The 26,848-nt window shown below is 41.0% G+C and overlaps 1 protein-coding gene across 1 annotated transcript in view; it reads right to left on the minus strand.

Moving 5' to 3' along the window:
- Nucleotides 1–26,848, minus strand: part of ARHGEF28 (Rho guanine nucleotide exchange factor 28) — a 127,574-nt gene that overhangs the window by 29,304 nt on the left and 71,422 nt on the right. Inside the window, exons 10-30 of the mRNA XM_068422497.1 lie at nt 25,600–25,730; nt 22,887–23,188; nt 20,277–20,421; nt 18,845–18,956; nt 15,156–15,236; nt 14,120–14,159; nt 13,438–13,561; nt 11,898–12,030; nt 11,462–11,517; nt 9,916–9,967; nt 9,189–9,336; nt 8,965–9,086; nt 7,937–8,077; nt 7,221–7,471; nt 6,162–6,284; nt 5,652–5,769; nt 4,525–4,779; nt 3,483–3,559; nt 2,602–2,780; nt 1,841–1,935; nt 807–989 (exon numbers count right to left, since the gene is read on the minus strand). Coding sequence (XP_068278598.1) covers nt 807–989; nt 1,841–1,935; nt 2,602–2,780; nt 3,483–3,559; nt 4,525–4,779; nt 5,652–5,769; nt 6,162–6,284; nt 7,221–7,471; nt 7,937–8,077; nt 8,965–9,086; nt 9,189–9,336; nt 9,916–9,967; nt 11,462–11,517; nt 11,898–12,030; nt 13,438–13,561; nt 14,120–14,159; nt 15,156–15,236; nt 18,845–18,956; nt 20,277–20,421; nt 22,887–23,188; nt 25,600–25,730 — 2,868 coding nt within the window. The remainder of the gene's footprint in view (nt 1–806; nt 990–1,840; nt 1,936–2,601; nt 2,781–3,482; nt 3,560–4,524; nt 4,780–5,651; nt 5,770–6,161; nt 6,285–7,220; nt 7,472–7,936; nt 8,078–8,964; nt 9,087–9,188; nt 9,337–9,915; nt 9,968–11,461; nt 11,518–11,897; nt 12,031–13,437; nt 13,562–14,119; nt 14,160–15,155; nt 15,237–18,844; nt 18,957–20,276; nt 20,422–22,886; nt 23,189–25,599; nt 25,731–26,848) is intronic.

The raw sequence follows: 26,848 nt of genomic DNA on the forward strand, positions 1-26,848 counted from the left end.
CAAGTTTTATCAATTTTATCAATAAAATGCTCTCTGTCTTCATAATGATGATGGAGAGCAACCTTTGCTGCTTTATCCATTGAAATCTGGTTATTAGCCCACAGCTCTCAATTTAGGTGATGGTAAAATCTTGTAGTCCTTCTCAAAAAGCATACAGCCCATGCTAGATATAGCTCAGTTTACCAGGACTCTTTTCAGTTGAGTTTAGCAGTTTAGCTGAACTTCCAACTAGACAAGATATGCACAAGTATCATTCCCTTCCTTCCTTTGGAGGACAGCACTGTAGGTAGCACAAGGTATCGTCTCTCTGTTAGACAGTATGCAGAAAAAACACAGCTCCTACAGCAATTCTATCAGGTGTTTCTTGGCAGATCTGCCAAGATGATCTGTAGTTTGGTCTGCATATGATTCTGATACATTATCAAATCAATCAAGATAGGTGAAGGTCAGGGACCAGATGCAGTATCATACTGCATCCTGTGATGTGCTTCACAGGGTTGTACCACAAGGAGGACAGCTAAGGGAAGAATACTTAGGTGCAACCTAACACCATGTCTCTGCCTGCTTATATATGATGTTGTGCACTAAACACATCCCTTATCTTACAATCTGGCAGGTACCATCTCATGCGCCTGACACATATAAACTTGAGAGACTTCTCTTCAACGCCCTTTGCCAAGTTTTGACACTGTCAGTTCTTGTGACTTGACAGAATTGCAGCACAAGGCAACACAGCTGTACTTTCTTACCTTGAATTGTCTGCCCACAGGAAGAGCCACCAGCCCACTCTTCCCATGCAAACTCACCTTCTCTGAGTGCTGCTGCCAGCAATGAAGCAGCCTGTGGAGTTTCTCCAGAATCAGGTTTGATAAGGAGGTGGGGTTCTACATGAACATCCTCAAACCCACTCATATCTCCCAGTTCTGCATAGATATGCAACTTCTCTTCCAAGTAACTACAGATCTGCTGGTCCTGGTTACTCAGTGATTCTGTCAACCAAAATTGAACACTATATTAGCATTTTTTATCCTGCAGGCAAAGCACATTCCCCATTCACCCTTCCAATCCTTACGCCACATAGACATTGCTAACTCAAGCTAGGCCCTTTTTAAGTGGCCAGGAACCAAATTCATCTCATAGTCTGTCCTAATGAAAGCTGGCACAGACCCTGGCAGAGGGCCAGGCCAGTGCCCTGCCCTGATGAGGTGGCCTTGGCTGCACTCTGCAGTCCTCAGCTACCTCCTGTTGCATTCACAATGATCAATGCTGGAAAAGCACTTGGCTCAGGCAGCCAGGTGTGCTGATTCAGTGCCTCAACATCAAAGAACACTTTCAGCAGAGGATGCCCTTCTCTGTGGCGCTCTACAGGAAGGACATTGCTGGAATTTCTCTCCTCGCAGCAGCATAAAGATGTAGAAGTTAGGTGTAGGGGAACCAAGGAGGCACAATTTATCCCTATCAGCTACATTCTCAGATAAAAATAATAGCAGCAAAGGATGAAATGCCATAAACAAGCACAAAGCCACACAATTACTGAAGATTTGAGGTATTTCCACAAACATGGAACTACCTGGCCCTAATGCTAATATGAGAAATTCAGAAGTTATTCTGAAAGCATTCTTTTTTCTTTTTTACTCACGGTAATGTAGCAAAAATATAAAGTGTTTGGAAAAAAAAAAGTTCTCTTTCAATAAACTCACATTATACCATGACAACTTTCTCTGCTGTGACTCTGCCTACCGAGCCACTCTGAACCCATCAGCTAGAATGGGCACATGATTCATTCATCCTGAGCTCTCAGGACACAGGAGCTCTCAGACTGGCAGGAAAGGTACCACACCTTGACATTTCTGAATTCTGGATGCTTTGGCCTCAGCAATACGTCTGTCCTCATCAGATTCACTCATTTTTACTTCTTCTTCTTCCTCTGGACAACTTCAAAGATGAAAGACGAGCAAAGGTGGATAAAGCAAAATCTGCACATCATATATTCATCTTTCATAACAAATAGAACACAACATCAGCACCAACTTTTGCTACAATCCAGAAGCATGCCATTTGTCTGCTGCTTTAAAAAGCAGTAACTGGACATAAACCAGACTGAACGACTGCTTTTAATTCTGGTAAGGCTGCATCGTGCAGCAAATGAGTGACTGGCCCTCACGCAGGTTTGCTGTGCTAAACTTAAGCTTGGACCCCATAAGGAGCAATGCTTTCCCTGCCATTCTTAAGGATCTGACACCAAGACAACAGGCATGATTGGGGATTTCCGCAAAATAGTTGTATGGACACCTGTAGGACTCTGGAAAGCATCCAGCGCCAAAGGCAAAGGTGAGGGAAGCTTACAATGGCTGGTAAGGACACCCAATGGGGAACGGGAAGGGTCTGCCAATTCAGTGGGAAACCAGAAGTAACATCGGAAGTTTGGCAGAAGTGATAACGAGGTTTTGGGGTCTGTGAATCCTGAGCTCAGAGGAAAACCCAGCCTCACAGGGTGGATCCAGTGCAATGAAGAACAGAGAGCACACTGCCACGAATATCCAACCGACCTCCTGTCTGCCTTGGACTGCCAGGATGAAAACCAAAAGCGTTTTCCTCTACCTTTCCACTGCATCTTGAATATGCCTCATCCAGTTGTTACGTTCCTCTTTGGAGTTGGTATGAACCTCATACATCTCAGGGCCTGCAGCTGAAGCGCTAATCAGAAACATCCCCCTTTCTTCGTTGGCTACTTCTCTTACTATGAGCCGCTGAAGGGAGATAACGGAAGGCTTTTGGTCCTGGGGGAAACAGTCACAGCACATGCACATAATAAATGACTCTCTTATAAAACATCACACCTTTAGAAGAGCACAATTTTTCAATTAATTGGTCTAATACTAGTCCTGGTATAGTCAGACTACGTATGTTCTCACCAGGTCTAAGAGGCTGCAAGTTTTGAGTATTCACACACCTTTTTAAACTATTTTTAAAAATACATTGTAGCATTTATGAACAAGTAAAGCACTGGATATGTGCTAAAAAGTAAATTCTGGAGGCTCAAAGATACAGTATTCATATAATGTTTATATTTCTATAGTTTGGGAACTTCTCTCCATGACCTTTCACACATTTTATGTTTGTTTACTACTACATTTGAAATTAAAAATATTCTTCTGTTTTGTTTTACAGAACCAGAAGTTAAAATTTATTTTAGATAATTGAAAGAGTCTGCTCTACTTCCCACCTTCATAATCAGATGAGGCATGACACTAAAAATATCATTCTGTTATTTTCAACCTTTTTCCTACAAAAATTATTTAATTTCGAAAATAAACTTAATTTTCCATATACTGGCATATTACTGTTCTGAATACACTACAGGATTTTATGAAAAAAAAAAACAACATTATGAGGGAATACCTTAGAAAAGGACCTAAGTTTCAAGAAATATACCAATAGAAGTGCAATGTATATATTCAAACATCTGATAATATACTTACAACAGCTGCAAAGATGTATTTTTGATCTTTTTCTTGTAAGAACAGTAGTACATCAGTTAGAAGCAGAGCTAAGGTGTCTTAAAATGAGAAAAGGAAAATAATGTTTTTTTAATTAAAAGTTATTACAATTATAGTTATTTTCTTCTTTTAAGAAGGGAGAAGCCCTGATCAATAAATATCCCACAGAATCCTACAGTAAACTAAACAGGAAATATCTGGATTAGACTACGGTCTGCATGAAGCAACAGCACGCCATCACTGTATCTCCCAGGAAAAAACACATTTTCTGCTATCTACCCTCCTGCAGCACCATGCTGGAGCACTGGCCCCAGGAAAGAAGAAATCCTCACTCCAATGTCAGTACAGCTTCCCCAGGCCACTCACAGGTAACCCGATAAAAACTACGCCCACATAAATTTTGTTTTGCCTATGCTGTAACATATACTCACGGCAGAGTATTACACTGGTAAAAGTATTTCTGGAATAACAATGAACAGATAGCTTTATAAAGTTGTACAGCAAATATTAGTAAGCTCAAAAAAAACCCAACCGCTACATGTGATTAACACCAAAAATCAAATTCTGAGCTTGCATGTAAAAACCAGGCTCCAGCCAAATGTGGCTTCAGATTTTCTTTTCTGCTGCGGATGTCCCAGTACCACTAAAGAACAGCACATGATTTTTCATGCATTATTTTCAATGGCCAGTACTATGAACAGTATAAACGTACAAGTCAAGACTATGTTATGGGATGAAACTGCAAACCAATGAAATAAAAGGAGAGGACTGGAAGAAGAAATGCAGCTGATGGCTTTGCATGTGAACTTGTCTTCTTTCCCAGATATACAGTGAATTAGCCACAAACCATGGCAGCTTCTGGAACTACTCCCCTAGCAATTAGTGGGATACTCCTAATACCATTACCTCAGAAATTCATGTTTGCAATACAGCATAATAAAGTATCTTCATTCTTAAACCAAACAATCTTCATCTGTTATTTGCAAATCAAGAACTAAAGGACTTCACTGCTTGGATGGAATACCTTTGAAACGACCAGTTGCTGTCTTCCAGTAGACTAAACCTTCATGAAGAAGTATCCTCTCTTTCCTTACTAAGTCTTGCTTTCTAAAAACATGGCCACTTTTCAGCTTTGTATATGTTTTGTTTTCAGTTCTACTGAGAATTTCCAACAGCTTCTGCTTTTTCTCATATTCATTCACTTTCAAATCGACGGCTGCAATCATGCCCTTAATTAGACAAAGGGCTTTGCATAGGTCTTTATGTTCTTCTGTTCCTTCTGTATGCAACAAAAAATAAACAACATGATAGTAGTCAGCATATTCAAGAGAAGATATCATTCCTTACTTTCTGGGAACTATCAACATGATGCAAAGCTTAAATTGATAGATATGTCATTTTAAGTTGAACCTGGCAATCAATTTACTAGAAATATTAGAGGCATCTACCTTTGTTTGACTTGCCTATTCAAAAATGACATGTTCCTCAGATTTATTCATTAGTCAAAACAACATGTTGAATAGTTCCTGAATTACTTATGAGCTGTAGCATTCAAAAAAACTTTAATGGCTAAGTAAATCATATATTATATTACTCTTCTGGCTAAGTGAAAAAAATCCTTGAAACAGGATTGCAAGCACAAAGGGTTTGCATTTTGATGTGCAACTTTCTACAACACTCATTTATTGCCCATTTGGGGGGAAATATCTGTAAGTTATTAGTATTTCTAAAATGCTCTACAAAATTCCAGAGGTCATTCAAGCTTTGTTTGAAAAAGTGGAGAGTGATTTACAAAATGTTTGCAAGAGACTTACAAGAGACACCACCAGAACTAATTTCAAAGAAGGTGCAGATGCATGCCTGAATTAGTTCACATCCTCTAGTCAAGATCTTTTCCTAAAATAAGTATGCTCTTCTGGACTTCTATGGTTTACGTGGCTGGAATATTGGAAATCTTCAGAGCCCAGCCTTGACAAAGGCTACATACATCAGACACCCTGTTTAGGTGGCATTTGCCTGAAAAGTAGGTATTTACGTTTCCCTGGTTCTCTACAGAATTTCATCTTTTGTTATACTGTAGCACTGCATATTCCTTACATTAGAAACATGCTAGGATTCCAGACATGAAGCAACTCTTTGGCTTTTATTCACCTTTTGAGCACTGCAATATCCTTCCAACCAGAACAGGGTATTTGGTGATTCGCTGGGTGACGAGCAAAATGCACTCAGGGATTCCTTGGCGTCTTGCCAACAGGTTACTATTTCTCAGCTGCACAGAGACCAATATATACCTTAAGTAGTAAATGCATATTAAACCACCAATTGACTAATAAGAAACATGATCTAAATACATTAGAATAATCTATAACAATATACTGTGTTATCTGAACCATCCCCAAGGAACAGTTGCTGCCTTGAGAGATGAGGTGTACTATAACAGGAACATGTGTGTAATACACACTGGATGCCAAAGCTTTCCAAAATCTGAAAGAAAAATGTAATTTATCATCTCACTGGTTAAGGAGGAAAAAACTTCGCCTTTTTTATTAGCTATTAAAAGTGAGTTACTGAATATAATTTCAACCCTAAATCTAAGTAAAAGCCACATATCCTTTTCCTGAGCATTTTGTCAATAGTGATCACATTTCCACATAAACTTACTTTAATAAAATTCTGGAACTTCTTGTTTTGTTGCAACTCTTTGAAGAGATTAACAGCTTCTTTTTGATGACTGCAAAACTCTCCATATATTTTCTTCATTTTAGTTGCATTTTCCTCTGAAAACTGAAGAAATAATAAGTGAATTGTGCTCAACATTGCACCTAACAGCAATGTGTATACCTTCAATTCATGTATTTTGTACAAATACATTAATTGCACAAATTTTATGCTACTTGTTTCTCAAGTTCTCTAAGTTTCCCTAACAGGGACTGTCACTACAGAATGAAAACAGGCTAGCTGTCTTCAGGAGCAAGAAGAGGAACGTAGGCTGGAGAGAGCACAAGCGACCTCCACTACAGTCTTGCCAATAACGGTTAGAACAATTATTATAACAGCATTTCCGTCACCTCTTTGCAAACACAATCCCTTCGAGGCTTACTTGCATTTGTCTGATCTCCACACTGCTTCTAGACAAGATAACGGTTCAGCTTCTTTATTTCAGTGGAGTGAAAACTGACTGAACAAAGGTGAAGAGCCTCACTCTCCTGATTGTGAGGAACTGAAGTGTGACCAGCAAGCACTTAGTTAGCTGTTCTATGGCCACCATAAATATGCTGCGACCACCCCTTCTGTAGTGAGCAGCAACTTAAGATGCACCATGCCAGATCGCTATAAGAAATGAACAGGCAGTTTCTTTTCCATCATCAGTCAATTCTTCACACCTCTGCTCGGCTATTAAAAAAGTGAATCCATTGCTTCCATTTTTTGCAGTCCATGGTATGGTGGTAGCAGCCTTCTACTGCGAACAGGACAAAGTTCATCACTTTCCTTGTCGCTTGTACTGTATAGGTAGAAATTCATCCCAAGTCCATCACAGTTACCTGTCAGTAATGATTTTCTCTCATCGCTATTTCACCTTGCAATAATCTGGAGGGAACAGTCTTTGAATTTTATGAGGCAACCATAGCCTCTTCTTGCCCACAAGAGTTTTAAAGTCAATAAGTTGTTTAATTTGGAAACCTTGCGTATATAAAGGATTAACAGAGCTGATGCCTCTACCTGCTGCACAAGGATGTCTCCAATTCTGCTGATGACAAAATTACGTTCGCTCCCTGCCTCATATGATTCCTGCCGTCTCTCCTTCATTCTGCAGAAGAATTGGCTGTGCAGCTCCAGTAGCTCATCTAAGCAGGGGAATATTCTGTTCACTGTGCAGTGGTCCAGCTGCAGTTCTTCCTTCATCCCTTTCCTGAATATTTCAGACATAATGAACAGGGTATGGATGTGATGCACTTCTGTTTGCATCAGCTCTGCAGTGTAAAACAAAACAGCATAGTAATTACCTGAACATTTTGCACACCCTCTAAGATAGACTTTAGCAACATTCAAATGTACAGTCATAATGATTTTTTCTGCATGAGTCTCAAACATAATAGATTATGTCAGTAGGAAGACTTAATTTATCTGGTTCTGGTACAGTTCTCTCAACTGTACCGCACTGAATAAGCTAGGGTTGCAACTGCTTGAGCTGGGGATCAGATGAGGTCCCTTCCAACCTCAACCGTTCTGTGAACAGGGTAGACTTGTCTGGTAGTCACTATTCTCCATTCCCTTAGCTCTAGCACACACTGTAATTTGTGACAAAAATGTTCTTTGAACCTTCTTATTATTCTGAGTTGAAGCATTCATTCTTCTGGACATAAAATGTGTAAGTTCCCTCTCTATTTTCTATGCCAAATTGTTTTTAAACCTACACGAAGCTTTGAAATACTGACCGAAAATGACATCCTGCCTCTTGATGACATCCTTTTCCTGCTTGCTACAAAACATTGGATCCACAACAAGACTCCAGGACTCCGCCTCAAACTCTTGTGCATCTGTGCGGAGATCAGTCCACTGAGACAAATCCACATCATCTATGACAAAACATATATCTCATTAACACCAGCACACAAACAGTAAAGGAAGTCCCTTTGCACACGCAGATCTATTCATATAGTAAGGGGAACGAATCACAGGGATGAACTTTAGACAAAGCTTCTGAAAACAGTGGCAGTGGCTTTACAACTGAGAATCTTGACAGATGTCAATATCATTACAAAAGTGTTGAAATGCAAACATGACAGTGAGGGAGGACAATAAAAAAGAAACACCCTTCTTTTCTCAGATTAAATCCTTTTTATACTTCTTTGTTTGAAAAAACTTTTAAAAATTTTAAAATAAAATCCAACATTTTCAGAAGTAGATGTCCAGCAAGAGATATCTGTATCTGCACCATCATTTGTGAGTGAATGCCCTTCAGCTTTGAAATTCAGTCGCACACCTAGCTACAGAAAAAGTTTAGTTCTATTCACTTCACAAGGACACGCAGCCATTTTAGGAGAACAGTTCACCAGTGGGAGGTAAGATTTTTGGGGCTACTGAAGAAATACAAGTGATGTAGGTTTACGTTTTGCAATGTACACTGTCAATGGAGATGATCAGATGAGTGCAGAAGAAAAGTATATTCTGGTTCTGCAAGGATGCCAAATACACTTATCCCTGTTATTTCAAAATTGTAACACCGTACAAAAATATTCTAAAAGTTATCAAAGAGTTAGTTACAAGGAAGAAAGCAAAAGTTGTATTTTAAGGCTAATGTGTCTGATTGTATCATTTTAATGAGGGATACAATTGTAATTATCAAAAATAGGTGCTCTTCTTTTAGCAGATGAAGTGGCTTCCTATATCAGCTAAGGAGTTTTTCTATTTTGCACTTTCCAATACAGGTTACAAAATGCAATATCTGTGCAATACTTCACACCTTCCATCATAAAAGGATCCATTGAAGAAAAGGTCCCTAATGCTTGTAACATCTCTTCGGATCGTGACTTGGACCTCCAGGTGCTAGTCTCAGAGTCTTGTTCAGAAAATGGCATAGATCTTCTACAGCAGAAAAAAAAAATCCCACGTTTATTTAATGGTTTCAGTTTTCCTAGAAATGCTGAATGATGTATCTAGCATAGTCCCCCAGCAGCTGCCCTCTACCTTTCAAAACTTGCACTGGGGACACTTTTGGACAAGAAGTGGGACTGTTGCGAGGCTTCCCTCCTTCCAGCAGACAGACCGATAGGCACAGAGGAAGAAGGATGCACTGGGAAGAGCACCATCTGTGAAATGTCTCCAGGCAGGGAATCTGTGAGGCAAAGCACAACACAACATTTTGACAAACAACGTAGAGTATGTCATCAACAGCACACTTATACTGAGAAATGCTATCTGGTGTTCATATTGACCTATACTGGGTATCAAGAATGTCTGCTTGCCATGGTACAAGACTGTGATGCTCTCCCACAGAATATAAAGATAAGCCTGTAGGCAAACTGCAATAGCTCTGCCATAGATATTGAGAAGAAAACAATCTCAAATCATACATGCTCTAACATTGCAACCTGAACATAGGAGACCCAAATATTTGTGCATACGGTAAATGACATACTCAGAAGCACAAGACAGAACTGACTACTTTTGATTTTCATTCTCACTGAAAACAAAGCATAGTAAAACTCCCACTCATTTTAGTAGAGGACAAGTTAACTCAACAGTAATTTCTTTAAAAAATCCTACTCGTGTTAGAGACTCACACATTTTCTTACAGGTATTGAAATGAAAAAATAGAAACACACAAATGATGCAGGAAAGTTCATTTTGTCAGTCCCATGTTTTTTAACCAAGGCTTAACTTAGAAGTGCTAGGTTTACACTTCCTAACTTACTTGTTACACCAGCCTGGGGTTTGTTTTTGTTATGGTACCTCTCCTGGGATTTCTGAAAAAAGTATTTTACAAAATTGCAATGAAATCATAGCTGATAACACAGTGAATAGTCAAGTCAGCAACTCACTTATGTATATCATCACACAAAAGGGCTTCAAGAATTATGGTCCTAATTTCTACCAATAACTAATAAATCCAAGTTTATTAGTTATTGGTGGCTAACAATATTCAAAGTAGAATTATATTATTTGTACTACAATACAAAACTGAAGCTATATAGAATAAACCGACACACTGAGTTATAGCATTTTACTTTCTCTATATGAATATTGCCTGTGAAGGCTGCAAGAAAAGGAGTTCACATTCAGGGCTTTACATTCAAATAAGCTCAAAGCGTTTGTGGCAGGGCACTACCTGAGGAAGCCTGGGTATCAAAGGCAGAATCAATCCCCCTTCGAAAGTGGACTTTTGCAAAACCTGTAGCAAAAGCCTGCTCTGCTTAGGCATGTACTTCACTTGAGGTGGGTCAGTGAACTTTTTCTGCACCTCCTTCTTGTTGAGATGAGTCAGGGGTGGTGGGGACTGTTGTCTCCTCTTGACAAATAATCCCCAAGCCCCAGTAATTAAAACTGCCAGTTGTCAGTTCAGCTGTCCTAATGCCCTAAAGCTGCCCAGAAACTTGTGCAAGGCTATGACATGACAGCTATAACCAAAATAAATAAAACCACCTGATTTACGTCCAGTTTAAGGTGTACACGTTCTCCCTGCAAGCCACCATGATGCAAAACCCAGCTACACCAGAAAGACACACTCCACTAATTTGAAAAATGACCTCTATCACTGTGGCACACTTCTTTGCAAGTCCCATTTTATTCCATGAGGGCAGAAGCCTTGCACATCTGTTTTCGAAAATTATGTCTTTGCCATGATAACCTCACCATGCATGTATTCGTATTTAAAAGGAGGTAGCATCCATTAGCTTGAGTGCTGATTTTGCTCTGTCTGCAGCGGCAGCAGAACATTGGGAACGACTGCCTAGGCAGGCTGTGGAGTGTCCTCCTCCAGAGATTTTTCCAGAACAGGTCAGACAAACATCTGCTCAAATTGTTACCTAGAAGTAACCTTGGCCAAGTGTGAGGAGATGGACTAGATGGCCTCCCAGAGTCCCTTCCATCTCTGCTTTCCATTATTCCAAACACATGGGATTCCCCCTTCTAAAGAAGGGGCTACGTGCTTTTGAGGAGCCTTTCTTTTTAATCCCTTTTGCACCCCTCCAGGCACACAATTTCACAATTTGAGCTTGCCACTCTTTCAAAAATAGAAATATCTCTTTAAACTCATTTGTGACCCTCTTCTAAAAACTGTTGTTCAAGCACAGTGCTTGCTTTGTTGCTCACATTAGACATTGTGACACCCTTGCAGCCCTCTGTATACAGACACTGGCTCTGGGCAGACTGTGTATACTTTCTTTTTTCCTTCATGATATTCCCAGTCCCCTTGGAAAGCAGATACGCTCTAGTAAGAACAGTGCCGTATAGGAGGTTACCTTGGTGCACACAGGAGCACATTCCTTGCAGCTCTTATGCACAATCACTTTGCAATCTGAAAGAGAAGGCACATTTCAAAGCCTGGCACTGAACATGGTCCCCAGCCTGCACAAAATGTTACTCTGAGGCTTCACCTTTTTCCCTCCTCCACGTCCACTTACTAAAGTAGCCCTGAGGATGCTTTGATGTTACAGCCCCTGGGCTAGAAGAAGTTTTTGCCTAATGTGCTGGGGCTAGGAGATGGCCGTGGTCCCTTCTGAAGCTGTCACTTGCCATCCTCCCTCCCTCTCCCTTGCCAACCTCAGCTCATCACATAAAGGAGGTGCATCCAAATCCAGGCAAGGTTTCTTTTTGAAATAAAACATGGAACCAGGATCTCAAAGCAGGATTTGAAGCACTGTAAAAGTTCACACAAAAAAACCAGCAATTACTTACGAGAGCACTGCAGCGACTCCTTTCCTAGGAGGGCCTTTTCACAAGCCATACATGGAGTAACTCCTGAGACGGTCCCATTTGTAAAACTGTGACTGTTCAGTTTCTCTTTATCTTTGGTATCTTTATTTTTTGTCTTCATCCCCAACAGCAAAGGCAGGAAAAAAGAAAAAAAAAAAGGGGGGGGGGGGGACATTAGAAAAGAAGATAAAGTGATTCAATCTTAAAAACACTAAAACATTCCCTTTTAAGAGCAAATTATTCTAAAACATTTATTTCCTCTCCTGGAAGACTTGTAATAGCATGCTATATTATTACATCCAACATTGTTGAAGTCCTAAAATGATTCAGGCATTGCTTTCACTGACAGCTAAGCCAGCATGCATTATCAAGGAAGACCGGCAGAAATACATTTATAAAGCCACAAAAAGGAAAGGGCCAGAATATTAAATTTAAGAAGTGTTATAGCCTTGCTGCACATACAAACAAATATCAATGCCTACATCTCCCTGAGGCATACAGGCAAGCTCGTGCCTCTGCAGTTAAAGCTGCAGTTATGTAAATTTAGACAACTTGTCTTTAGATCTTAGAAGACATTAGAAATAACATTTTTAATGAGTGTTAATGAATCTAATAAATTCTTCCTATTTTAAAGTACTCCTGTTAGATGTGAGTATACATTTCTCTGAGCAGCTCTGGTAGTTATTCTTTAGGAGACCACAGAGACACAGGCCAATGTATGGCTGCTGGACCAGACATACATGTTCAGAGCCAGCTCTGCCACTCTTGAAGGTATCACCTCAGCCAACCACCTTCACATTCATGTACATTAGGATATCCTGGGGCACATAAGGGCATACCAGAAAGCCTGAAGAACTGCTGAAAGGTCAGCCGGAAAGATCTTGTAGGCCAAATCCATCTCTAAAGCTGCTAATTGATGCTGTTAATCTAAATTTCAGATGTCTCAAAATTAAACCACAAATGTTCTAATCTATCTTCCATAGTATGTATGCCTGACTGTGCAGGCCTCGAACCTGCAGCTCTTAAAGACTAAGCAGTGCTTACTCATGCAAGAAGTCCCATTAACTTCAAACAAGGCAAATTCAACCAATTACATACCAATGTAGAAGTTACAGACTTACTTACTTATTGAGAGTAATTGCAACAACAGGCCCATACCTCTTAATTTTATTTAACAAAGAAAATTATTTCTTAAAGGCAATTCATATGTTTAAACTCTGGCTAAATTGCCAAAAGAGATTATTAATAACATCAAAAAAATGGCAAGGGAAATATTTGATATTGTTCAGCTAAGGCTACTGTTCAAAAGGAAAGCTGTTTTTTAATATGAAGGCCATTTCAGGGTATCCTGCATAACATTTTAAAATTAAAAAATAAAGATAAAAGTTTCTTCCTATTACTTATGTGGTTTTGTAATAAACAACAACTTATCTTTACATACAAATTTAGATTCTCATTTATAATTCATTTAATTGCAGTGACATAATTATACATAATAATATAGACATAAATCCCAAATTACCTTGCACTTATTCCGTGTGCTGGTCATTCTGTTCATCAGAAAGCTGAAAGTCCGACTCACTTTACATTTTTCAGACTCATTTTTTGAGGGTACAATATATTTATTCCATTCTTCCTCCTGAATCCTAAAATAGAGACCAGTGAAAAAAAAACTCATTCCAGTGGGAACAGTCCCTTAAAACAGAGCAGAATCCGGACTGTGCTTGTTTCACCTAACATTTACAATTATGTGTTTTATTTTGGGTTTAGCTGACATTATTAAAAAGACTGCAATCCCTCTTTATATAAAGGAGTAGCGCACTAGCCTGTGGAGCGCTCTGAATGTGCGACATGTTACAAGCTTTCCTAGATCGGGGCTGGTATCAAAAGCCCCCCTTGCTTTTATTACTGTGTTCTGGGCGTTCCTACAGCAGACAGGAGCTCCTATAGCGAACAGGAGCACTTCCCTACAGCGCACGTCACGCAGGGGCGCGCAGCAAATCCCCGCTGCGGGATACGCAGGGTCAGGACAGCAGAGAGAGCGCCGGATGAGCCCAGCGCGGGGTTTACACGTGCGCTGACAGGGAGTGCTCCCCTAAATCACTGCCAAAAACCCCTCCACGAGGGGTGCCGAGGACCTTTCCCGGCTCCGCTCCCTAGATGGCATTCGTGCACAGACCTGCGACCGCGACAAGCACCCGTACCTCTTCTCCCGGGACCGCTCGGGCAGGCTGTACGCTCGCTCTGCAAGACAAACAGTTACTGGGCGCTCAGAGTGCGGGGTCGTCGGGTTTATTTGACAACGCACGACCCCCACCAGGGCATAAGCTTGTCATCAAGGGCTTGTAATGACATTTAAAAATTAGGAAAGCAAAAATGTATGCATTAGAAGCAGCTTTTCCTACGGTAAAACCACTGCCTACTAAGCTTGTTTTAGTTGACACAATCTGCCAGAACCGGGACGGGTATCAGCAAATGCCAGTCTCTGCAAACAGTCTGTTTTTAAGAATAATAAAAAATATTTGTTTTGTTTTTCTTAACAACCCAGACTTGAACGATTCACACTCCATTTTGCTTTTTACATAATTTGTTGTAAAATATCTTAATGACATTCTTCTAACATCTGCAATTACTTGTCTTACGCAGCTTTACCTAGAGTATTAAAAAATTTTAAATCCCTCTACATGAAGAGGACTATTACTAGTCTATGTACTGCACAGGATGTGCAATGTGTTACAAGTTTACATCCTAGAAACAGTAGAGAGGACTCAAGGAGATACTTTTCAACAAACTGTCCAAAAAACAAAATAAAGATAAATAATTCTGTTGGGTTGTTTTAGAAGGGAAAAAGAAAAAAAATATAGAGACCACTTTACCATTTCCAAATTAGAAGCTATTCCATTTTGCAGACATCATTTGCAAAGCTACCACAGGTATTGTTCAGAAAGATACTGAAACACATGTCTAAGTCAAAGCATCAGACTATGCGTTCTTCAAAGTGAGACACAAACTTAAACACACTTTGCTGAATCAGCATGTCTTCAGACAAACGTAACTTCAGTTTAGTGAGAGCTAGAATATTTACCAAAGCAGGAGCGAGACTAAAAGGTCATTTCAGTTAGTTGCCAGGCACAACCTGTGCCACAGGATGCTTTTGGAAGAAACGAAGACCAAGTACCCATGGGAGATGAAGACAGCCTCATGCAAACAGCACCATGGGGTTGGCATTGAGGTACTTACTACAGGGGTGGAGCAGAGACACTGACTTAGAGAGTGGAAGAGCCTGAAGGAGGGATCGACCACTGTTCATGAGCACACCATCTACAGAGCAGGGACAAACCCTTTACTGTTACAGCCTGGTAACACCTTCTCAAATAAAAGTAGGTAGCTGTTTTAAACCTGAGCATACTGAAAAGCTTCCATCAGAAATGGATGGTTATTTCCCACTTCCTTCTGATGCCTTGTGCAAGAAAGACCATCCTGTTGCCATCCTGCATTCATCTGCTTTGGCTTACGTTTCATTGCAACATAGGTCAGCTGTGCCTCCCTGCTGCGTAGCTAAACCCAGAGTGAGATATCCGAAGGGCTAGCAGCTGGGCAGAGGGGAAGGGGCAGGTTTTCAGTGTGCAGACACCTGCACAGACCCGGACACAATCCCGCTACAGCCCAGAGACCAGGATGAACTATCTGACCTAGCTTCTTGGACCAAGCTCTTGGACTGGTCCTGTACCCTACCTTGACAGGACTGCTCAAAGTGAGCACAGCTGTGCCTGCCCCACACAGTAATCACCACTGCCAGCTGCCAAACACTCTGCTCATTGCTCCTGTCCCTGCAAAATGCTGGCAAGGAAGGGACAAGGCAGGAGGTGCTGGTGGCAGAGAAGCAGGAACCTCAGCAGACCACCACCCTCCCCCTTCCAGCAGCACACCGCATCTGCGGTGCATGCTGCAGAACGCCCTGTTCCCCAAGCATGGACAGGAAAGCATTTCCACCTTCTCCACAAGACAGGTAAAGGTCCAGCACTGACTGTCCCAGGAGGAAGGGGAGAGAGAATGACCCAGCTCAGGTCAGAGCAGGTAATGGTGACTGGATGAAGCTTAACGGGCTGTGACACCAACAGCCCCTTAGCTGCGAGGTCAAAGGAATTCTGTTTTAACTTTAAGCACACGCCACAGGGCTTTGCCAATCTGCCACCTTCTGCTTTTGTGACATGCTTTTCTCTTTTTCTTCTGCCTTGTTTTGCCAAAGACTTCTGACCTAATCTGTTGGATACAAATGGTTATGAATACATCAAGTGATAGGGAAAAATGCAACACAGCTATGCAGGCTGCAGCACATACTCCTCCTTACAAGGTGAAATGAAATCTTACAGTGAATTTGAGCAACCACAAACAAGTTATTTGCTGCACTGCTGAACACAGTTTCTTAAGGAAAAAAGATGTGTGCAGTCACTGTACATCTGCCCATCAGCTTTCTCCATCTCACCTTCCCAACAGCTTTTGAATTTGTTAACTTGTTTCAAAGTTAGTGATAACATTTCCACAACTTCTGTGTGTTTTCACACTCAGAGTCATAAAATCACAGAACGGTTTTGTTGGAAGGGACCTTCAAAGATCACCTAGTCCAATTCCCCTGCCACTGGCACGGATACCTTTTACTAGATCATGTTGCTCGAAGCCCCATCCAACCTGGCCTTGAACAATTCCAATGATGGGGCACCCACAACTTCTCTGGGTGTCCATCCCATCCAATTCACTCTAACTCACATATCCTGCCTCTTGCTCAGGTCTAGTGGAAAGCTAAAGGTATACTGGAGGGAGAGACAAGCTGGAAGTATGGCAATGGACAGGGTTATAGGCACAGAGGCCAAATCTCTTGAAATGCAAGTGTTTTTTAAGTTACGTGATCTATATGAAAAGCACAGTATATATATTTCACGCTTTGCGTGGTTTTCAAATATAACCCATACCCTCATTGAGAAATCTGTGGGTTGTCTTATGATCTGTTCTTTATGGAACAGTTGTCTTTATGATCTGTTCTTTATGGAACAGATCATCCTGAGTGCCATTACACGGCACATGCAGGACAATCGGGGCATTGGGGCCAGCCAACATGGATTCATGAAAGGCAGGTCCTGCTCGACCAACCTGGTCTCCTATGACAAAGTGACCCGCTTAGTAGATGAGGGCAGGGCTGTGGATGTAGTCTATCTAGACTTCAGTAAGGCATTCGACACTGTCTCCCACAGCATCCTCCTAGACAAACTGGCTGCCTGGGGCTTGGATGGGTGGACTCTTCGATGGGTTAAAAACTGGCTGGATGGCCGAGCCCAGAGAGTGGTGGTGAATGGGGCAAAGTCCAGCTGGTGGCCGGTCACTAGCGGTGTTCCCCAGGGCTCAGTTCTGGGGCCAGTGCTGTTCAATGTCTTTATAGATGATCTAGACATAGGGATTGAGTGCACCCTCAGTAAATTTGCAGATGACACCAAGCTGGGTGGGAGTGTCGATCTGCTGGAGGACAGGAAGGCCCTGCAGAGGGATTTGGACAGGTTAGATAGATGGGCCAAGACCAACGGCGTGAGGTTCAACAAGAACAAGTGCCGGGTCTTACACTTTGGCCACAACAACCCCATGCAGCTCTACAGGCTGGGGGAAGAGTGGTTAGAAAGCGGTCCGGCGGAAAGAGACCTGGGGGTGCTGATCGACAGCCGGCTAAACATGAGCCAGCAGTGTGCCCAGGTGGCCAAGAAGGCCAATGGCATCCTGGCCTCTATTAGGAATACTGTAGCCAGCCGGTCTAGGGAAGTGATCGTCCCTCTCTGCTCGGCACTGGTGAGGCTGCATCTTGAGTACTGTGTCCAGTTCTGGGCCCCGCACTTCAAGAAAGATGTTGAGGTGTTGGAGCGAGTCCAGAGGAGGGCGACCAAGCTGGTGAAGGGTCTGGAGGGTCTGACCTACGAGGAAAGGCTGAGGGAGCCGGGGTTGTTTAGCCTGGAGAAGAGGAGGCTCAGAGGTGACCTTAGTGCAGTCTACAACTACCTGAAGGGAGGTTGTAGTGAAGTGGGAGTTGGCCTCTTCTCCCAGGCAACTAGCGATAGGACAAGAGGACACAGCCTCAAGCTTCGCCAGGGGAGGTTCAGGTTGGACATCAGGAAGAATTTCTTTACAGAAAGGGTTATTAGACATTGGAATGGGCTGCCCAGGGAGGTGGTGGAGTCACCATCTCTGGATGTGTTTAAGAAAAGACTGGACATGGCACTTAGTGCCATGGTCTAGTTGACAGGGTGGTGTAAGGGCAACGGTTGGACTCGATGATCCCTGAGGTCTCTTCCAACCTGGCTGATTCTGTGATTCTGTGTCTTCTAAATATGAAACTATGTGTCTTGAAATAAAGTATGTTAGAGACTGTTTGTAAAAAATTACAAGCTTCTTGCAGAGACATCTCTGACTTCACATGATGGAGAGGGTGGGTTTTGCTCCTCAGCCTGTGGAGATGACAATAGCCCATCCAAGTTTCAGAGATTCCCCGGGATCTACAGGAAGCTGGGGCCATTAGCCCTCTTTGACACATCTTCTGTGTCATCCTGAGCTTCCTTGCAGACTCTGCCGGGCACCCAGCGGGAGGCTGGGGTAAGGATCTTCCAAAAATGATTACTGCCCTTGCCTGCATTACTAGTTCTGACTAATGCTCTCCCAGGTTGTGTTCTCTCCCGAGGATCAGCTGCTGTATCAGGGGAGGGCATGACGTGACAGTAGATGGGAGAAGAGCATGGGACGATGATAGGGGTACCTGAAGGCAATCAAACTCTGCTTTCACACATGTTGGTGAGGTCTGTGTACAGAACAGGCCTGAGTAAAGCCGTCAGCACTGGGCCTGAAGCAGGCAGGCACAGGAGGAGGCTATGCAGGTGCAAAGCCAGAGCACTGACCTTCATTCAAATCCCCAACCTCGAGGTTCCGAGGAACGCGAGATCTTCCCAATAAACCTTTGGGTGAGGAGCAAGAATAGGAGCGCGACCGAATCCCAGGCACTGTGCATTCCTACAAGAAATTGCAGCAAATTAAAACTTGTGTTGTTTTGAAATGCATTAGCAACAGAAACAAAATAAATCAGTGACAGAATTTCTGAAAGAAAGAGGGCTGACCACATGCAGACGTTTTCTTGGCTTCACTAAAGCTTTAAGTTGAAGTACAATTTTTTATTACTTCATTTGAATTCTTAGGAAGTCTGTCATACTTCCACCACAATAGATTTTTTCATATTACAGGAAATAATTTGTGGGTGCAAGTTAGACTAAGAGAAAGCTTACATTCTTCTTCAGTTTGGTGGCAAGCGCCATCCAAACAGTGTTGTTGGCCATTATATCTGATGACCAAGCTATCTTCTTTTACCAAGGGAGCCATTAATCTTAGTACTTTAATACCTCAAGAACATTTCACGGAGACTAATGCCATGCCTTGGCAATTACTGATGTCAAGAGTTTCCAAGGAAAGGAGTTAGCCTCCTTCGCTTTCCTTTCTGCGTTTGTTTGTTTATTGTGCGTGAAAAGATTTTCCGATCCCCAATGATAAGGCTTGAAAGAAACCCCCCTGATTTTTGATAAATCATTTACATGATGTTTAGGAGTAGGCTTCAACAGAGCCTCCTCCTACACTGCTTACCTTATTGTTTTTAAAAGTAGCCCTATCAGAATTCAGTGTTTGTACTGGACTCTTTTTCTCCCTTCATGTAATCATTTGCTGAAGGTCAGATAAAGCTCTACAGTGGCAAGAAGTCTGTCTAATAAAAACATAAAGAATCCCTACGAACAAAAAATAACTCTATGTATGTATCTGAAGATCTCAGAAATGGCGCCATGGTCTAACGAAAATGAACGTAGCCAGGATACTTTAGAAAACCATAATGAAGAGGAGAGACTTGCATTGGTCAGTACACAAAACCCAACTGAATTTCCCCGAGCCTAGCAATTGTTTTAAAACAGGCAGCGGGCTGGTTTTACACATTACAAAGCTGTTACCCTTTCATATAACTACAGCTGGTTAAACATTTCCTCACTAAATATATTTAGGTCAGAAAATGCTGATTCACTGAACCTGAGACACTTCCTTTGAAACACTTCTGATAAATGATACTTTTTTCAAAGCTGAAGCGAATCTCTGATGGACCTTTGCCATGGCTGCTGCCAAGCCTGGCCACAACCAGGTAGCTCCAGCTCCACAACCCTGTGCATGCTGCTCTCGAGAGGGACTAGCACTGCCAACTGGGAACTCATTTTCCCCCTTCAGATTCAGATGTTTCTCACATGTTTTCAGTGATTTACTTAAAAGGAAAACAATGCAAGCCAAGACAGTCTCAAATACCTTGGGCTGCAGACTAGTAGATAAGTCTAATCCATCACCGCTACAAGCCACGGCCTCTGAAGAGCTGAGGGGAGGGTAGTGAAAGTGGGATCTGTCCGAAACGCCTCCACTTCCGCCGTCCACTTCAAGGTCATCAAGACTTGAACTGAAGCAGACAACAAAGTCTTTAATTCCCATGAATTCTAGTAACAATCCATCTCAAACTTAAGGCAACAAGCAAAGATACTGCTGTATACTCTGATCAATGACAACCCAAACCACCATGATTATGTCAGGTAAGTCACGCTCTGAGTTCCCTCTCAGGTTTGCAGTCACCTGGTCAAGGTACTCAGTCACTCTACAGGACTCATCTGACCCAACCTTGTGGATCTGCAGTACAGACGTTTGCATGGCCCACGATCACGCCGACTCCCACCACAGTCAGCCACCTCTGGAAGATTATTTTCTGAACCATGTTCAGCATCTCCCTTAAAATGAGATGTTTTGTTCCACACATGTACCTTCCTCTCTATATAGATGATAAGGAAAACTGAGACAAATAGCTCAGATTTCAGTATTAAGATGTGTGGATATATATGGGTATTTTGTGCATGTGTGTATTTGAAAGATACGATGTGGCTTCACAGACATCTTCTTTTCTACATCTGTGACTTGATGGAGGATAGAAGAGAAAATTAACAAGAGAGATGAAGGAGGATCTGAGGCACTTTATGAGATTCATTTCAAAAGATATAAACTTAAAAACATATAGGAGTATAAACAGACTGAAAAATCTCTGGCTAAATCAATACTTCAAACACCTAGAGAGTATTTGATTGGCAAGGGTTCCTGAGCAGGAGAGTGCAGTAAGGTTTCTCAGCAGTACCAGGGTTTCCCAGCATGAGTCCCATTAGCTGCAAGAGCAAGTTCATGGTTTCTTCATCAGAGTGACTGGAAGGAACGGTTGACTGCTTGCAATAACGTTGCAGCCTTACAACATAAAACTTTAAACTATGTGTGGTATTTCTAAATAGCCAGAGTTCCTACCAGGAACAACAGCACAACAAATCCTTCACACACCACTACAACGCACTTTGTCGAAGAGCAAATCAATCGATACTGTCCAAAACTACTTCCTTATTACACTTCTAGAGATCATCTTTTGCAATGTTTCCTAGTAACAGCCCATGTGCTGTCTCAGAAACAAGTTAGTTAACTGCATTATCAGTTACTGTCACATTTTAAAATTGGAAAAGCAATACACGTCTATGTCAACAGATAAGCATACGTGTCTTACTGGGGATAACTTACCCAGGGAATTTTTCTGACATAAAAAGCTGGTTTAAAAATCTGCTAAGTAACTTGCCACATCACCTCAGATACTTCAAAGCTGCCGCTGGAATTAGATACTGATAGTGTTATTTGGATCACTTACAGTTGACATATTAAGGTCAATCATATCTCTCTGAAAATTCATATAAGCTCTTAAAGTTCATATACAGGTACCTGATCTAGGTCTTAAAAAAGGTGGGAATATCTAAAAACGTATAGGAGAAAAATGTTTATGACAGAGAGGCAGAAGAAGATTATTTATAGTAATCTACACGATATCCCTGTAGCTAGCAAAAACAAAAGGTTTGGGAAAGAATAACTCTTAGTCTGACATTCATTGTCCTATCTGTGTTAAAAGATTCTTCCTAGTCGGACTTTAAAGTTGCATAAGAAACTCAAAATTAAGGTACAGGAAATGTTACTGCTCACTTTAATCAACAACACACACACACTACTACTTCCTTACTGTTTTTACATAGATCTGATGCCCTACCTCCAACTAGTCCAAACACTTTTGAAAGGTAGGAGACAGATTCAAATTTCTTCCTGTACAAGAAGGAACTGATTTCATGTCTCTTCTATCCAGAGAAGCAATAAAGCCTTTTTATCAAGGAAATTTACTAACTGTTAAAAACAAAAATTATAGCTTCATTTTCAAAGCCCTCTGCATTCCTGAAGCCAACCAGTTCCCAGCATAAGTTAAAGCCATGTGGAGAAGGGTCCTCAGACAACTGGCTCTGCTGGCAGCAAACCTTATGTACCAGCAAAAGAGGAGAAAAAAGTCTGAACCTATCAGAAAAACGAGCTGTACTCTGCACTGTGTCTTCTGAGGTAAAATATATGCAATCAGGAATAAGTTGGTCCTTCTATAGGCCAGTGCAAAGAACAGAAAGATTCCCGTAGAGTTCAACGGATCTAGGACTATTTTCTTCATGGAAAATATAACTGAGGAAAACTAGGGTGAAACTAGTTTCTGACAAAAACGCCACAATGGAAACTCTTACAGTGAACAGCTAATTCTTTTTTTTTTAAGAATGCATACAAGAAAAAAAAGGTGTAAAAGTATAAATTTGCATTAAAAATTAATTTACTTAGAGGACACCTTTTATATGTTAAAAATATCTTCATAAGTATTTTATGAAAACAGATCATTAGGACAATTTAAATAACAGTGATTGAAAACAGTGATTTTACCTCAATAATAATATGTTATTACTCCAGATTCTGCTTCACCTTTTGAAACAAAAGGTTACCATAAATAATCCTTATTCTGGCCATATCATCAAGTCAATTCCATACCTTCTTTTTTTCATGTCAGCATAAAGTTGGCCCCGATCCTTAATAAATCCATGGGTCTTGAATGGAAGGTATGAATCTGCTCCATACAGATCAGGAGGCGAAACAGTATGTCTTAAACCTGCATTTTCTCCATTTTTCACTGGCCTTTGATTTCCTTCATTTGGAACATATATATACTGGTCATTCTCCTCAAGGGAGGGAGACGAAGAGCTCTCAGCCATCGGGATTGAGTTGGTGGGATTCAGACATGTTTCACTGCTGACACCATCTCCATGAACGTTGTCAGTCTTTAAATCTCCAGCCTGCAAAGAAAAAAATAAATGCTGGTAAGAGGCAGTAATAAGATGTATTGTCAGGGAACAAGGACCAGATTAGTTGTCATTTTATTTATGGTTATATGTTTTGCCCTTTTTTTCCTCTATTACTTTTTACAGAACATGAATTGAAGGCAAGTTATATGGCTAAGAGATTCTAGACCTTGCATTACTTTTTTGCCATAATTAGAGTAGCAATGAATTGGTATTTGCAAGTCTAATAGATTTCTTACTCATATTTATACCTTTTGTTAAATGTATCGATTCATATATTTATAGCTTTTATTTAAAAATATCCTTGAGTCATGCAAAAAATATGCACAATATGTTAGTGTGAGAGACATATGGAGGAGAATTCAAACATTGTGCAATTTAATTTGGAAAAAATGAGCCTACATATCATGCACTTTTAATTTTTCCAGCACCAATTTCCTAAGCTTTGAAGTAAGTACACATGACCTGGAACAGACGTTCTCCAGGGGATGAAGGGAAAGTAATCTTTATTTTTTGCCATTAAGCAATTATGGGCATGAAGCACCCCTCCTCTTGCACAAAGACAGGAACAGCATTGGGAATTACATTTTCTCAGGTACAGGGAGCAGGATTTAGACCCTGGTAACAAATAATTCTTTGTGCAACTGAGGGTGAATTCTCCTGTCGGCTCTACAGAACCTATTAAAATACAGTTTATTGTCAGCCTTTTAGTTAGATGTTACTTTCATCTATTTAGTCATTGAATAATACTGAAAAGTCACACAGCCAGTGAAAACACTCAACCTCCAAGAAGCGCCTGTATAAGAGCAAGAAGAAAGGAAGGACTGCAAGTGTCTCCAAAGCTCTGGTCTTTCAGATTGCTGACTTCCTCCTCTCCAGCTCCACTTAAGATGTCTTTTCATCCCCACCATAATGATGTTTCTCTTAGTAAAAGACAGAAAGAATTGCTGGCATTTTTACAGCAGCCCATATTTGCATTCAAAGATAGGGCACATGCAAGTCTGGAAGTACTTCTGTTGCGCTGTGCATATGAGATGCACGAAAGTAAAATGCTTCTCCCAGGTCTTACGCAGCTGTTCCTCCCTTCAGTTATTCCTGCCTGGGCAGAGTTTCTCCTTGGCACCAGAGGGACCTCCTCCAACAGCCGCTCTGGCTGCTGCTGCGTGGTGCTTAAGGGAGAATTTGGCCCCAGTCAGTTATTTAACAAAGTTGAATGTGGCTATGTATTGCGCAAAGGCTAGTAATCCAAGCTGAAGGACTCCCCACCAATATATTCAGTAACATCTGCATCTGTAACAGAGCTGCACTTCTGGATATTGTTAAAATTAAGGGTTCACAGTCCCCTGCCAGTTGCTTGCTCCTATGTCATTATTTCATGCATCTCTCAGTAACCTTAGGTGCATTTTGAACATGCTGGCCTCTGACTGAAACGTCCTTCTCAGCTGTCACAACAAATTGGATCTGTAGTGAATGCAGTGGCTGAAGTGTTTCAGAGAATGGAAAAAAAAAAAGGGGAAAGAAAAAAAAAAAATCACACTTGCAAAATCTCAGCCTTCTTCTAACACTATGACCTGATCATTTCTTACTCCTATATTCCAACTTTCACCCCAGGTAAAGCCCATAGCAGGTTACAAATAAATAAATCACTTAAATCATTACTGAAACACAGCTACATGCCACTAGGATTCGGCGGCTGTTTAACTACACACAAACACTATACACAGGAGCTGGACTAGTTCCCCCTGCCCAAGTTATGATATCTGAGTGTGACCATGGAGGAGGGATTTCAGGTGCAACATGGTGATGTAAAATATAATTTGGTCTGGACGCTCTGGCTTATCTCCAGTGCTGGTGACAAATAGATCAGAAACATGAAACTAAGTCAGGATCCCTAGTATCAGAATACTCCGTGCCAGTTGTAGGACATCGACTTCACCTTCTCAGCAATTTGTAATTTTTGTTGAGCCTATAAGATTAGCTATGAGCTTATAATTAACTTCTGAAATCAGCCAGCATCAGCAAATTTCTCTCTTTTGTGAATGTACATAGAATTCAAAAATCTGAAGTGCACATGAGCAAGTTACATTGTGTTAATGTTTCTTAGAAAGAAGCAAATACCATTCAGCTCACAAACACACAGAAAAGATTGTAAGAACTGCCTTAAAGTTCCCCCTACAGGCTAGGGAGAATAATTCCTATCATCAACTGAATCTGTTAAAAGGGACCTCATAAATGTGTTACAAAATACAGCTGAGAAGAGTAAAGTATTACTCTTTTTATTTTAGAGCTTTACTAACTGGCCACAGATCACTGCTGACAGAACCAGAAGATCCTGCTATCATACAAATAAGTTACTTTAACAGAAGACGATGAAAAATTTGCCAAAAGTTCAAACATAAGCTTACATGGTCTACTACCATGCAGTTTGCATATACTTCATCACCTCCACCCAGCATGGCAGAAAGTCTGGTTGCACCAAAGAGAGTAGGTGGAGACTTGAGTTTCCTGAGAACATCAAGGGTAGAGTGTCTCTGCTCTGGAAAAGAGAAATTGTGGAAAATATGCCATTAAATCTCAAATAATTTTCTTCTCATGTATATATACTGTCATAAAAATGGCAAAGTTAAACATTAAGCACCAAAACTTAGGATTACAACTTGAATAGTATTCACGCCTAACACTTACTATATGTTCCAAGAAGCCTACAGTTGACAAGACTCTAAAAGCTACCACAGAATTATTCACATAACTTAAAAATAAGTGTACCTGTATCTTGGTTAGCAAAACTTTGTATTTTGCACCTAATATAGAACTCTGTCAAGATCTATGGTTGCAGAAGTACATAGGACAAGATTTATGGGCTTGGATGAAATATGTATTATTCTCGCCTATACATCAAACACCTAACATCTGACACATTATATGAACAGAATACTGTTCAACTGCAGTCAAATAATGACTCTCCTAAAGCATTCTATCTACTGGGAGCAACATAAATGCTAATCTTAAACCAACAAAGCAGATTATTGTTCTTAAAACAAAAAACAGCAACAAAATTGTAAGAGGGATATAAATAAAATACCACTGATAGTGCCTTCACAGAGTGAGAGCAATCAGTCGAGATCTGACCCATGAACAAGATGTTTGGGATGAAGACTGCATCTGATCTGCTTTTGGTACTCACTTGAGAAATTATCAGTTTCACCAGAAATCATTAACAGAAGTTCAGAGTTCAGTTTTGAATAGTGTGTTCATGACTGCAAATACTACAAAAAGCTGCACGGGCTGACTCTTTTATTTCATGGCTTTGAACAGCAGAAAACCTAACCAAGTGCTACAGAAACACCATCCGTCTGTCCTGCAGGCCCACTTCTCTTAAAGCTGCTTGTAAGTATGAAGAGCATGCACCAATCCAGCATATGAGCTGGTAGTCAAAGCCTCATATTATCTTCTGATTGTAAAACAAGCACAATTTGACCAAGTGGAAACGAGTCTTGTTCCAGACTCTGTGAAAACAGCTTAAAAAAAATCACAGTTGTAATGTAATTTTCCTTATTTTAAGATGCTGAAAGTCCAGCATTGTATTAGAAGTGAACTGAGATAGACTAGCGTAAGAATGAAGTGATAGAGAGAAGTATCATGCCCAGCAAAATA

The sequence above is a fragment of the Nyctibius grandis genome, chromosome Z, assembly GCF_013368605.1.
Source record: "Nyctibius grandis isolate bNycGra1 chromosome Z, bNycGra1.pri, whole genome shotgun sequence".
NCBI lineage: Eukaryota > Metazoa > Chordata > Aves > Nyctibiiformes > Nyctibiidae > Nyctibius > Nyctibius grandis.